Here is a 14,239-nt window from a genome sequence, read left to right on the forward strand (position 1 = left end):
TAGTCCTTGCAAAGGCCATTTGCCATGTTCTGTAACATATTCACAGGCTCTGGAGATTGGGATGTAGACATCTTTGGGGGCAGGGGGAGGAGAGGCACTTATTCAGCAAAGTCACATCAGTGTAGGTCTGGCGGTGGCCCAAGTGTCCAGGCTGAATGTGGGGACAGATAGCTTGGTTCTCACACCCCGACCCTCAGGGCGGTGGCCACACATCAGTGACTCTCTGCCACCTGTGGAGGTCCTGCCAGGCTCCTGGCTTTGTTGCACGGCCTGAAGACAGGCACTGCCATGCAACCCCCACTTGACAGATTGAGGAAACTGATTAGAAAGTGTTTAAGGATTTGCCAGGGAGGGGTGGGGCGGGGCCAGGGGCCCGATCGGGACACCCCCAACCCCACCCCCGCTCTCTGCTTCTCCCAGCATCTGGGGCAGAAGTTGCGGCTGCTGGGAGGTGGGCGGGTGCCGAGTGCAGACAAGCCTCCCGCGTGCTCTCCCCGCCCCTCCCTGCCCTCGGAGACGGAGCCACGCGCCCGAGCTCGCAGCCGCTCGCTGTCTTTCCCGGAGCTGCCGCCGCCGCCGCCACCGCCGAGATGCCTCCCCCCGGCCTGGAGCTGATGAGCGGCCGGGTGCTCCCTGCCTTCCTGCTCTGCAGCACGCTGCTGGTCATCAAGATGTACGTGGTGGCCATCATCACGGGCCAAGTGAGGCTCCGGAAGAAGGTACGTGCCGCCCTCGGGGACCCCAGCCCCGCGTGCGCTCCCCTCTCCCGCCGCCGGGAAGGTTGGGGACGGGACCCTTGGCCCAGATGTCTTCGGGGCCAGGTGCCTCTCCCAGCCCTTCGGGATGGCTTCTCTGCGGCCCTCGGTTTCAGCGGGGCCCGCACCTCCTTTCCCTCTGTTTCAAGAGCGTTTACCATTTGCTGTGCCACCAGGTGAGTTCTCGGCCCAGCAAGACTCCACGAGTCCCCCTGAGCTCTGCCGGCGGCTCAGAGAGAAGCAGGTCCCAGAGGGTGGAGCGAGGCAGCATTCAGCCTCCTTCCGACCTGGCGGCTTCCCGCACCGGAGAGCTGATGTTTGGGTGGGGTGGGAACCGGCAAAACAGGAGCCCAGAGAAGCCTTTCAGTGGAAATTCCCAACTCGCCCGGCAAGGTCGCTCCCAAACCCACCGCGGCCTCCCTCCAGGGGCCAGGTCTCGGCCAGGCTGCGCTGAAGTTCTCGGGGAGGAATTTCCCCCACCGATCCGCCAATCCGAGTCCCGGAGCCAAAACAGCAATAGAGACGCCAAGATCTGAGCCGGTGGGGGCGGGTGGACCTGTTCCAGGGCGGCCGCCAGCCCGCGGGGCAGCCAGAGGCAGCAAAGCGGCAGCAGCCGTCCTGTTAGACACAGAGAAGCCCAGGGGTACCGCTGATCATCCCCCCAGGTGTTTCAGAGGGACCGTGCCCCTGTGTCCAGCTCCAAGGCAAGGCAAGGCCGGCCCCCGCACCGTGCCGTGCCGGGGGTGGGCTCTGGGGAGAGGGAAGGAGCTCAGCAGCAGGACCGAAGGCCGGGCAGCTCCCCAGGTGAAAGGACTCCCGGAGCAGAGGCACACGGATCACGCTGACTTCTCCCTGCCCTGGCCCATCCTGAGATGCAAGACACAGGCACCAAGCGGGGACGGCCGCGTTCACCCCCTGAGTCCTTCCGTGGAGCCTTTAATCCCCGTCACCCCCCCGGGGGGTGGGAGTCGGGGTGGGGGCGTATTCAGCTTGTCATCCAGCTGAGGAGCTCAGAGAGGAGACATCTCTTGTGAAGGCCACACAGCAGGGTTTGAGCCCAGGTGCCCAGCTCCGGAGCCCACACCCTGCCATGGCGGGGGATGGGGTTCTCACCAGGGCCGTGCAGGGCCCGGAGCTTTCCTTTTAATGTGAATTAGGGAAGGAAGAGGCAACCCTGTTGGGGAGCCCGTCTGCCGGGTCGGTAGGGAGAGGCAGGAGGAAACCTCCCCTTGGGCTGTCTCGGTTCTCCCCGCTCTACGAATTTCCCTCTCGTTCAGTCAGTCAGGGAGGAGCTGACGGGGAGGTGACGGATGCCGGCTCTGGCTCTCCACCCATTAGCCTCGGGACCATGGGCAAGTCTGAGGGCTTGATTTCCTCATTTGTAAGCTGAGGATGGTCACGGCAGTGCCAGGAGAATACAGCGCCCGGCCCGGAGCAAATGCCTCGCCAGTGTTAGTGTTCATTACTTATTAACAATTGGAATCAACATGACAGGCCATAGGTGTCCTGGTGGGAGTGCATCCCGAGGCCTGGCCCCGGCCCCAGCTAGAGGCGCTGCTTATGCTTCCGACGCTGGGGCTTTATCTGCACTGCCGCTGGCTCCTGGCCAGGCCAACTTGTATTCATGCTGTCTTCAGGGGTGAGCAAGCCCACGGACTGTGGACACCCAAGACAGCTGTCCACTGAATGCCGAGGCCCTGTGAAAGGTGTCACAGGCCCACGGACTCTGCAGGGCCATCAGAATTGGTGATTCCATGACTTAAGGGCCAGCAAAGAAGAATTCTGGGCGTTGGGGAATCCTGATCGTGACAAGCGTTGCATTCACCTCTGGGCTGAAGCAGGGGCAGACCCACCAGGCAGGACAAAGAAAACCCCGGCACTTGGGAACAGATATCTCAAGGGCTCATGAACCAGAAGCAGCAGGATCTGCAGTTTAGAAAACGTGCTGCAGGGCTTCGCTGGTGGCGCAGTGGTTGGGAGTCCGCCTGCCGATGCGGGGGACACGGGTTCGTGCCCCGGTGCGGGAAGATCCCACGTGCCGCGGAGCGGCTGGGCCCGTGAGCCGTGGCCGCTGAGCCTGCGCGTCCGGAGCCTGTGCCCGGCAACGGGAGAGGCCACGACAGTGAGAGGCCCGCGTACCGCAAAAAAAAAAAAAGAAAACATGCTACAGAGATTCAGGTTTGCTGTGGGGTTGGTGGGGCTGGCTGGATGCCCGCAGGGGACAGTGGAGCAAGAGCCACGGGTGTGACCTTCAATGACCTGAGTGTGACCTCAAGTCCCTGTTTTGCACTGACAATTCACCGAGCGAGCGCCGTCCTGGCGCTGTGCTGGGGCGTCTCCACTTCTCTCCCTTGCTCTCCTTGTGGTAGATAAACCTCATTTGATCTGGAATTCACAGATGAGGAAGCTGAGACCCAGGGAAGTTCAGAAACCTGCAGTTAGTCCGTGTGGAGCTGAGTTTCTCACCGGGACCCGTCAAGACCCCCTCATTGCTCTTAGTTCAAAGTTTAAATTCTTAGGGTCCTGCCTCCAGGAACCCTGCTGACCCCTGCAACTTTATCTTGGAACTCTGTCCCTTGCTGTCTATGCTTCAGCCATGCTGGTTTTTCAGTCTTCATACATGCTCTTCTTCTGACCCCAGGTCCTCTGCACATGCTGTTCCGTATGCTATTGCTATAACCCTCCCTTCTTCTGGTTAATGTTGATGCATCCTTCAAGCCTCAGCTTTACTGTCACTGCCTCAGAGAAGCCTTCTCTGATCCCCAGCCTTGGTTGGGTCTCCTGTGAACATTCTCAAAGCAAACCCAGTCTTCTGTTTCTTTTTATTTTCTTTCTTTTTTTTTTTTTTTTTTTTTTTTTTGCGGTACACGGGCCTCTCACTGCCGTGGCCTCTCCCGCCACGGAGCACCGGCTCCGGACGCACAGGCCCAGCGGCCATGGCTCACGGGCCCAGCCGCTCTGCAGCATGTGGGATCCTCCCGGACCAGGGCATGAACCCGTGTACCCTGCATTGGCAGGTGGACTCTCAACTACTGCGCCACCAGGGAAGCCCCAGTCTTCTGTTTCTTAACACTCACCACCTGGTTCGTTGGCAATTCCCTCATTACACTGTGAGCTTCACAAGAGCAGAGATAGGAGGGCCTTTTTCTTAGTCTTTTCAGGCTGCTATACAACAAAATAAGTGCTAATCTCATTCAAGAGGGCCGCCACCCTTATGACCTAACTGCCTCCTTAAAGGCACCACACTGGGGGTTAGGCTTCAACACAGGAAATTTGCAGGGACACAAACATTTAGTCCGTAGCAGCCTTGCTCACGGTGAGTCCCCAGCACTTCGTACACAGTAAGAGTTCATGGATGCTGGTGAATGGACACGTATGTGCCTGCATCGCCGCGGACCTAGTCGACTGGGCCGTCCATCTCATGAACAGTAATTCTCAGCTGATTTATTCCAGGCTTTTGCCAACCCCGAGGACGCTCAGAGACACGGAGGCCTCCAGTATTGCCGGAGCGACCCGGATGTGGAACGTTGTCTCAGGCAAGTACCACTGGCCCTCAGCCTGATCACGGCCTGTCCTTTCGGGCCCTCTTCTGAACACGGGGGCTTGGAGGATGCCCAGGGGGCCTAGGTCTTCTGCCTCCCAGATCCTCCTAGACTGTTTTCATTTATTCATTAATTTAATTTCTAGCTACTCGTGGAAAAGTAATATGTGCTCGTGGCTCAGGATGACAAAGTTAGAAAAGGATATTCAGTGCAATTTCAGTCTCTCTCCCACCTCTGACCTGCAGGTCCGGCCCAGATCTGCTCACCAGGGGCCAGTGCTGTTACCAATGTCTTAGGCATCTTCTCCGAGACACTTTTCCTGCATTTACAACACACACGCTGTGCTTTTTCCTTTTTACCCCCAAAGGATCACTCTTTACCCACTGATTTATACTGTCCTTTTTTCACATAACAGAAATTGTTTCATATCAGCCCATAGAGGGGCCTCGTTCGTTACATCGGCACTGTAGTATTTACATCATTTCTCTATTAAATAGGTGGTCTGTAGCTGATCCAACCACTTACCCTCCGATGGCGTTTAGGCTGCTCTAAGTCTTTCTGTGCTACAAACAGAGTACATCAAAACCTCTTTCGTTTTCCTTTGTGCGGCAGGGTGAGCAAAACTGCAGGTTGCAATCAAATGGTAAGAAATACTGGCATATGGTACACAAATCTAGTCCCACACCTGGTGTGTGAGACGTGTCTCCGACCCTGCCAACTTGCCAACTCTGTATCCACTTTTGGGTGGATCCTTGCCGACGTGATGGGTGAAAATGTTCATCACATTTCAGTTTTACTTTGCATTTCTTTTCTTTGTTTTTTTTTTTTTTTTGGCTGTGCTGTGCAGCTTATGGGATTTTAGTTCCCTCACCAGGGATCGAACTCAGGCCCTCAGCAGTGAGAGCACGGAGTCCAAACCACTGGACCGCCAGGGAATTCCCTACTTTGCATTTCTGAGTGAAGCTGAACATTTTTTCCTATGCTTAGCACCCCCCAGTCAATCAAAAGCAATTTTTCTTATTATGAAACTCAGAACTATTCATTGCAAACAATTTGGTTAATATTGAAAAATGCATAGAGTAAAAAGGGGGAACCACTCACAATTCTAGTCACTGTTAACGTGTTCATCTATCTCCTCTTTGTCGTCTGTCTAAATATTTTTCATAACACTAGGTGTGCATTGTACACCCAACTGGGCGTTCTGATTTTTTTTCAGTTAATTATTGCGTGAGCACTTTCCATGTCAGTAAATACTACTCGAAAAGTGATTCTTAAAAAAGGGATGCAGAGGGAGTTCCCTGGCGGTGCAGTGGTTGGGACTCGGCACTTTCACTGACGTGGCCCAGGTTCAATCCCTGGTCAGGGAACTGAGATCCACAAGCCACATGTGGGGCCAGAAAGAAGGAAAGAAAGAAAGAAAGAAAGAGAGAGAGAGTGAAAGAGGGAGGGAGGGAGAGGGAGAGAGAGAGAAAGAAAGAGAGAGAGAAAAAGAAAGAAAGAAAGGAAGAAGAAAGAAAGGAAGGAAGGGGCTTCCCTGGTGGCGCAGTGGTTGAGAGTCCGCCTGCCAATGCAGGGGACGCGGGTTCGAGCCCCGGTCCGGGAAGATCCCACATATCCCACATGCCGCGGAGCGGCTGGGCCCGTGAGCCATGGCCGCTGAGCCTGCGCGTCCGGAGCCTGTGCTCCGCAATGGGAGGGGCCACAACAGTGAGAGGTCCGCATACCGCAAAAAAAAAAAAAAAGAAAGGAAGGAAGGAAGGCTGTGTAAAATTCCATCAGAGACTAAATGTTAATTTCACGTAGCCAGTCTCGGTGGTGGGTGTTTTGGCAGTTTCCTCTCTGCTGTTTTACACCAATGGGCTGGAGAACCAGGAGGAGGCACTCCCAGGGGATGGGGGTCGTCAGCAGGAGTGGGACGGGTGTGGGAAGGATGGGTAGCTGGACAGGAGTGAGACAGACACAAGCCCTCACCTAGTTCTTGTCACATTCCCATGAATCCCCGGCAGAAATGGGTGGGACCAAGTAGTATAAATAATAGAGATTCTTTTTTTGTTCTTGGCCATTGAAAATAACATGTACTTGTGGTTTTTAAAAATTACAGAAATGTGTAATGTACAAAGTGAAATTCATTGCTATTTCATCCTTTCTAATGTAACTACAGTATATATTCCTTCATACGAGGTCCATCCGTCCATCCATCTATCCGTTCATTCAACATTTAACGAGCACTGACTATGTGCTAGCTACTGGGCTAAGCACTCGTTGTACTTTGGTGAACAAAAGCCTCACCCATACATGAATCCATACTGGTGACCCTCATGGCATCTGGTTGCCATGGCTCTCCTGGGCAGTGGGAAAGGATGTGATGAGTAGCACGGGCAGCCGGTTGCCAAACCAGCTCAGAGCAGCCACCCCAGAGGAGTGTTTGGCTTCTCCCAAGGGGTGAGAGGTCTGTGTACCAAAACTGGTGTTACTTGTGGCACAGGGGTGGTTACATAGGGTCGTGAACGCTTTGTTTTTATTGGCTGCAACCATGCCAGGGAGAGACCACACACCCGTGTGGTGCCACGATGTCTCCACCCACCCAATACAATTTTCATTTCTGAACAAAAGGACACATCTACAGTGCTGATACTCAAATAGCTGAGATTCAATTCAGCACTTTTTTTTTTTTTTTGGCTGTACCACATAACTTATGGGATCTTAGTTCCCCAACTAGGAATCAAACCCGGGCCCCCCCAGCAGTGAAAACACCCCAGTCTTAACCACTGGACCACCAGGGAATTCCCCAATTCAACTTTTCTTTTATTTTTAAAATTAATTAATTAATTATTTTATTTATTTATTATTATTATTATTTGGCTGCGGTGGGTCCTCGTTGCTGCGCGCGGGCTTTCTCTAGTTGCGGCGAGCGGGGGCTACTCTTTGTTGCTGTGCACGGGCTTCTCATTGCGGTGGCTTGTCTTGTTGTGGGGCATGGGCTCTAGGCACACGGGCTCAGTAGTTGTGGCTCCCAGGCTCTAGAGCACAGGCTCAGTAGTTGTGGTACATGGGCTTAGCTGCTCCGCGGCATGTGAGATCTTCCCGGACCAGGGCTCCAACCTGTGTCCCTTGCATTGGCAGGCGGATTCTATCTATCTATTTATTTATTTTTGGCTGCGTTGGGTCTTCATTGCTGCACACAGGCTTTCTCTAGTTGCGGCGAGCGGGGGCTACTCTTTGTTGCTGTGCACGGGCTTCTCATTGCGGTGGCTTCTCTTGTTGTGGAGCATGGGCTCTAGGCACACGGGCTCAGTAGTTGTGGCTCCCAGGCTCTAGAGCACAGGCTCAGTAGTTGTGGTACATGGGCTTAGCTGCTCCGCGGCATGTGAGATCTTCCCGGACCAGGGCTCCAACCTGTGTCCCTTGCATTGGCAGGCGGATTCTATCTATCTATTTATTTATTTTTGGCTGCGTTGGGTCTTCATTGCTGCACACAGGCTTTCTCTAGTTGCGGCGAGCGGGGGCTACTCTTTGTTGCTGTGCACGGGCTTCTCATTGCGGTGGCTTCTCTTGTGACCCAATTTCATTCCTTTTTATGGCTGAGTAATATTCCATTGTATAGATGTACCACATCTTCTTTATCCATTCGTCTGTCGATGGGCATTTAGGTTGCTTCCACGACCTGGCTATCATACATAGTGCCCAATTCAGCACTTTTTGAGCACCTCTTAGCTAATAATGTCTTATATTCATTCGGTGAGTGTTATTGGTGACCTTCCATGTACTGTTATTCACTGGGGCTCACTCTGCCAGACCTGGGGGTTCCTGGGGCCCCAGGACTCCTCCTGACTTTACATAACATCATGGAACCTCGAGGGTGCAGAGAATCACACATCCTGCCATCTGCTACCGGAGAACTGGCTGGAACCTGACGGGAGATGCCCTGGAAGCAAAAGTGAGTTAAATATTAGACCAGAGGTTTTAGTGCAACCAGGGCCGCCTTCTGCACAAACAGGAAAGCACTTTGGTCTCAGTTCTTGGAGCACAGATCTGCCTTGCAGATTAGCACAGGCTGGAGCCCAAATGTGAACCCAGCTCTGGGAGAGGTCAGGAACCAGGTTTCAAGGAAAATGATGAAACCCAGGACGTCCTTTTAGTGATACCTATCGAAGTCTCCCAGCAATGTATGTTTGGGCCAGATTCTGAGTTTATGTGAATGCAACTTCGGTGGGGCCGGCGGAGGTGTGTGTCTCTGAGTGGTCCCGAGGAAGGAAGACAAACACTTGACCCAAACTTTGGGATATTTCTGATTATCTGGAGTGTGGTGTGGAGACTTAATCTGAGGGAACTGGTTTGTCAGGAGATTGGGTCACAAAATCTCAGCCCTAGAAGTCCTTTAAGACCCCATCCAAACACATTATTTTGTGGATGGTGAACAGAGGTCCAGAGACAGAGACTTGCCTGAGGCCAGGGGTCTAACGAGCACCCTTGGGGTTATAAATAAAATGTTTATTAATTTGGCCTGGGCATCTGAGGGCGCTGGGAGTCTGGCAAAACCAAGAGCTGAAATTAGCTTTAACAGTCATGTCCAGGACAGGGCTGGTGGTGATGGTGGCGATGACAAAGAAGATGGCAGCTAAATTGGGGCAAAGCTACTCAGTGCCAGGCAGTGTTCTAAGCACTTTATAGGAACCAACACACTCTGCCTCCCAATAGGCTTCCAAGGGCGGCACTAGCATCTATAGAGGAAGAAGCGGGTTTGCCAAGGCCACATCGCTCGTGACGGCTAAGCTGCCATTGAGCCCAGGCCATCTGACATGGGCTCTGCTCTCCTTTCAAGAACGCGGTTTAACTCTATTTTATAACCTGCCTTTAAAACTAAGCAGGCTTCACCTCATATCAAACCTGAATTCAAGGAAATCACCCGTGCAGATGGAGAGCCTGGTGAGGGAAGAGGAGAGAGCTAGCGGGGCTGCGAGCAGCTGTCCCTGCCCAGGAGGCCTGGGCGGAACTGTAGGGCTCCCTCCGCGGTCCTGTCACCCGATGCAGTAAAATGCAGCCGGTGTTGCACTGTCTGTGGACGGGAGAGGCAGGCCTAATGCTGCAGGAAGCCATGCAAGTCCAGTCTAGAGGGAATTTGCTCTGAGTGGCTTTTACCTTAAGAAACTGGTTATTAGTGGAATGACACATTTTGCCCAAGCATCTCTCTGGTACGTGACTCCCTCCATGTCTCTCGATTCAGATCCTGGGGTAAGGGTGGGGGGGAGGAGAGGAATGAGTTTTCTTGGCATCATGCCTGTCCTTGGCACCACTTGTGGCTTCGTGGGGGCCCCATTGCAGTTTTCAATGTACTGGGGGTGGGGACTGGGCACGTCAGGGGCTGAGGGGCTTTCTCAGCTCCCAGCCACCTCTCCTCCCTCAAAGGTGACCTCTGAATCCCCTAGTCCCAGTTGCTGGAGCCAGGAGGTAGAGCTGCCCCTCCCATCTTTACTCCTCCTCTCTGCCTGGTGTCTCCCGACTTCTTTCCCTCACCTGTGCTTTGGGGTTTGGCCAACGATCCTCTTAACAGCTTTCTAAAAAGTGACTCACTCTTAGAATGTAAATACATACTTTAAGGAGAAGTGTCTCATTGAATGGGTTTCACGTGCTAGTTACGCTTTTCCTGAATCTTTCCGAGAAATATACAACATGACAAAAGTACGCCCAGCTGGCACCATCTCATGAGTCAACCTGTGGGAGGAAGACCACATTCTAGGACACACTGACTTCACGTCAAATAGGTTTTCCAAGGTGTCTGCCTCATAGCATGTTAGGGGATGTTGGTGTACACAGCTTTATCTCCATAGCATGGGGTGATTTTAGAGCAACAGTTGCTGCCTCTTCCCCGGTAAGGTAAGGGACTTGCTCGATTGAGGAACTGAAATGGCCCCAGTCCTCAGGTTCCCCCTCTTCATCTCTGTAGCCAAGATCCGGCCAGGGCCTGCTTCTCTCACTTGGGTATCCAGCAGTATTTCCCCCAGCTGGTGAGACCTGCCCTGCCGTAGACTTGCTTTCCCTGGGGCTGCGTCCCAAGGTCAAGCTTTGGGAATAAAGGAGAAGGAAGACTCACGTTGGCTCCAGGATATGGGGACAGAGACACCAACTGCTGTGTCCTGAGTTTGACCTAAGATCCAGGCCCTGCTGGGTTTATGGGAGCTTTCGTACACTCGGATTGAATTCCAGACCCCTTACCCTGCTTCATGAGGCCCCTCTCCCCCTCTTATCGTGTCTCACTCCCTCTTATGTGCCACACTCCGGCCACATGGGTCATCTTTCTGAGCCTTGAACGCGCAATGCTCGTTCGCACCTCAGGGCCTTTGCACATGCCCATCCTTCTCCCTGGAGAGTTCTTCCCCTGCACAGATGACCCCTCATCATTCAGGCTTCAGTACAACGTCTCCTTCCCTGACTACACCCACCCTAGTCATGCCACAGAGACCCCTGCAGCCCTGGGTTGCTGAGTGCTCCTCCTCTCTGCCCTGCCCAGTTCCTAGCATCCACATACCCTGGCCCTTGCCTGAGGTCCTTGCAAGTGGCAGGGAAGAGGAGGACTCTGCGGCAGGTCCCCACACAGGGGCTGCTGGGCTGGGCTTGGCCCGTTGGTGCAGCATTGGTGAAATGCACTCCAGCTGGAAGGCTTGGAGAAGGGGCTTCGGTTCTAGAAGCGTCCCCGTGCCTCACACATGTGGCCTGTCCTTGGGGGAGGTCACGGCCCAGGCATCGCGTTCCTGTTTATTTGCGCCTCCAACGTGCCATCTCTGGCTTTGGCCATTTGCTCAGTGTCTAATTTATGGGACTTGACCTCCCCACCGTCCACAGAGGAAGCTGCCCGTTAGTAGGAGTCATGGAAAATGTGAACCAACTCTTAGCAGAAGTGGATGAGTTTTCTCTGTTGGTCATTTTTTTACGGCGGGGTTATACACAGCCGCCCCTCCCCCCCACCACCACGTATACTCACACACTTGATTATTTTCAACAAAGAACGAAGCAGGACAGCGCGGATGAAACAGAGCTTCGCTGCCGTCTGGCGATTGGCTGGCTCCAGCGAGTGCAACTTGTTATTATCCCTGAGAGGAGGAAGGGTTTGCTTAGATTTAGGGGCAGAATAAGACAGAGCCAGGCGTGGATTTCAGACGCATGTTCTTAGCCCATCGTGCTGGGGAGGGCCCAGGGACCTGCATTTGGAGGGAGGACGGCATCAGAAAAGCCCTGCCTTGGTGGTGAAAAGCACGGGCTGGGGAACTTCCTGGTGGTCTAGTGGTTAGGATTTGGCGCTCTCACTACGGTGGCCCGGGTTCAATTCCTGGTCAGGGAACTGAGATCCTGCAAGCCGCGTGGCGTGGCCAAAATTTAAAAAAATAAATAAAAGAGCAGGGACTGGAGGCAGACCTAGGCTCCACCCCAGCTCTCACTCAACCCCACTGAGCCCCACTTTTCCTGCCTGGTGTCCAAGGCCAGAGGGGAAGATAGGGGAGACCACGGCAGGGGCTGCGTCTCGGCGAGCCCTGGGGTTGGTAAGAAAACCAACCAGCAGCGCTTCGTGGCTCCCGGCCTGCTAACAGGGCTTCGCTTTCTGAGCTGCTCACAGGCACAAGCTTGGAGTCACCGTCGCCCCTGCCTCTGGGGTACCTCCTTGTCTTGGCCATGGTTGGCGTTGAGTCTGGCACCCCCAAGATGGTCCCCAGGGGTATGGGGCCTTTCGGGGCGGAGGGTCTCAGCTTCCAGAACATTCTCCTGGAATGCTGACCCCTGGCTGACTGCAGCCCCTTGCCTTCCCAGAGCCCACCGGAATGACATGGAGACCATCTACCCCTTCCTGTTCCTGGGCTTCGTCTACTCCTTCTTGGGGCCTGACCCCTTCGTTGCCTGGATGCACTTCCTGGTCGTCTTCCTGGGCCGCATGGTGCACACCGTGGCCTACCTGGGGAAGCTGCGGGCGCCCACCCGCTCTCTGGCCTACACCCTGGCCCAGCTCCCCTGCGCCTCCATGGCCCTGCAGATCGTCTGGGAAGCAGCTCGCCACCTGTGACCAGCCGCTGACGCTTCCTCGGCCGCCAGACCCCTGGCCACGAGCCACCGGGAGACCAGGTGCCCCTTTGAGATTGTGATAGGCCCCGGGGCCTGGTTTCCCGGCAACCAGCTGGATTCCTGGATGAAGCCACCGATTGGAACTGTTTAGAGACCGGTTGCCACGACTGAGAGAAGATCCTTCCACTTAAAGAACAGAGCATGAAAAATATCCCTCCCTGTTCCTCCCCAAGTCTGGGAAGGGCGAGCAGAGACTCAGTTCAGGTTTCTGAACCTAATGACCCTCTGAATCCAGGGCTGTAATAAATAAGGACTTCTCACCTCCACCCCAGAGACTCTGATTTAGCTGGTCTAGAGGGGAGCCTGGGCGTCTGCATTTTTAGAAAGTTCCTGTGAGCCCCAGCAACGTCCGGGCCTGGGGACCCACTGCCAGTTCCCTCTAGGGGAGGACCCAGGACCCGCAGGGTGGGAGTTTCTCTCACGGTGGGAGAAGGGTTGTGCTCCGCTGTGCCCTGTTGACACTTCCCTGGGCCACATTCCTTTGCTGGATCCTTCTCTCTCTGGCACAGGTGCCGATGGGAAGGGCCCACAGTAAGGTCGGCCTTCTCTTCCCGAGGCTTTAGTTAACTCCGAAGGGTTGTCACTCAAGGACAATGGGCTTTGAAGGACCAACCGCTAAAAGGAAATTTTGACTCCTTCGGTGTTTGTGAGGCTTGAAAACCACAAATGTACGCCCCTGCGGGGACTCGTGTGTCTCTCCTGGGCTCCTGCTCTAAGAGCCTGTGGCTTTAGTCATTAATGAAGGGTCTGTCCAGCTCGGCCCCTTGCCTGCTGCTTCCTGGCATCCACCGCCGCCCAGGCTGGCTGGGGATCCGGCTCGCCGGACACTTTTGCGGGTCTGTGTCTGGGGCGATACTGACAAGACACAGTCTCTGGCAAACACGCAGACCCACCCAGACGAGGGTGGTGAATCATGCAGAAAGCAAGCAGGCTGCTGGGAAACACCCTCCCGCCTCCTGCCGTGGGCCAGTAAGATGGTCAGTCAACCCCATTTTTACAGATGAGGAAACCGAGGCTCCAGGTGGACTCCCTGCGGTGTGGCTTCAGCTCTGAACCCCGCCTGTCTGGCTCCCCAGAACTGCTCTAACCGTTGTGAAGTCTTGCCTTTTCCCCAACCCCCTCCCCGGCGCAGCCCCTTTCCTCCAGGATCTAGGGAAGCCCCCCTGGCACCTGGGCATGGCCTCCTCTCACAGCCCTGCAGCCCCTGAGCTGCTGCCCCCCGCGGACTGATGGGTCTGCCTAGTGGGGGCCTCACTGGGGACCCAGGGTGCCCCAGGCCTCACTAGAAACCCGAGTCGGCCCCCCTGCCCGGCCGAGCTGGGAGGTGGGATGGGTCACATTGCTTCCTGGTGGTGAGATGAGCCTCTGTTCTGGGGCTGCAGCTGCACATCTGGAAACAGAAAGCGCACGTCCCTGTGTTCAGTACCTGCTGCTTGCTAAGCATCGGCTGAGCGTGGCGTTTACAGTTTTTTTTCCCCTTGATCCTCCGTCCCAGGAAGGAGGTATTTCTGCCCTTTGATGAGGAAAGTAAGGCTCAGGTAGGAGCTGTAACTTGTCCAACATCCCTGAGCTGGGATGTGGTAAAAGAGGAGCAGACCCAGTATGTGTGCTTGTATTTTAATATTTTCCCTTCTGGGGAAAGAGGGACTGAGAGGGCAAAGTGCCCAGCTCAGACCCGGGGGAGGAGGGCCTCCGATACCCACAGGCACCATGTGACCCTGGGACCGATGGAGGGGGCAGCTCCTCAGAACCGCAGAGACAGCAGCCCCTTGTGCACTGGCCCATCATTCACTCCCTGCCCCGTCCCCTGGGACCCCTCAGGTACTGAGCCAC

At 54.8% G+C, this 14,239-nt stretch overlaps 1 protein-coding gene across 1 annotated transcript; it reads left to right on the forward strand.

Annotated features, from left to right (window-relative positions):
• The first annotated feature begins 485 nt into the window (after nucleotides 1-485).
• Nucleotides 486-12,690, forward strand: PTGES (prostaglandin E synthase). Its single transcript, XM_028497503.2, has 3 exons — nucleotides 486-719; nucleotides 4,209-4,291; nucleotides 12,098-12,690. The coding sequence occupies exons 1-3, from the start codon at nucleotides 591-593 to the stop codon at nucleotides 12,345-12,347; spliced, it is 462 nt and encodes a 153-aa protein (XP_028353304.1). The 5' UTR covers nucleotides 486-590; the 3' UTR covers nucleotides 12,348-12,690.
• Nucleotides 12,691-14,239: the final 1,549 nt, after the last annotated feature.

Source organism: Physeter macrocephalus, chromosome 13 (assembly GCF_002837175.3).
Source record: "Physeter macrocephalus isolate SW-GA chromosome 13, ASM283717v5, whole genome shotgun sequence".
Lineage (NCBI taxonomy): Eukaryota > Metazoa > Chordata > Mammalia > Artiodactyla > Physeteridae > Physeter > Physeter macrocephalus.

Coding starts and splice junctions, on each gene's coding strand:
- PTGES (XM_028497503.2), top strand. CDS start 591: ATGCCTCCCCCCGGCCTGGAGCTGATGAGCGGCCGGGTGCTCCCTGCC. Junction 720..4,208: donor AAGTGAGGCTCCGGAAGAAG/GTACGTGCCGCC, acceptor GATTTATTCCAG/GCTTTTGCCAACCCCGAGGA. Junction 4,292..12,097: donor GATGTGGAACGTTGTCTCAG/GCAAGTACCACT, acceptor TTGCCTTCCCAG/AGCCCACCGGAATGACATGG.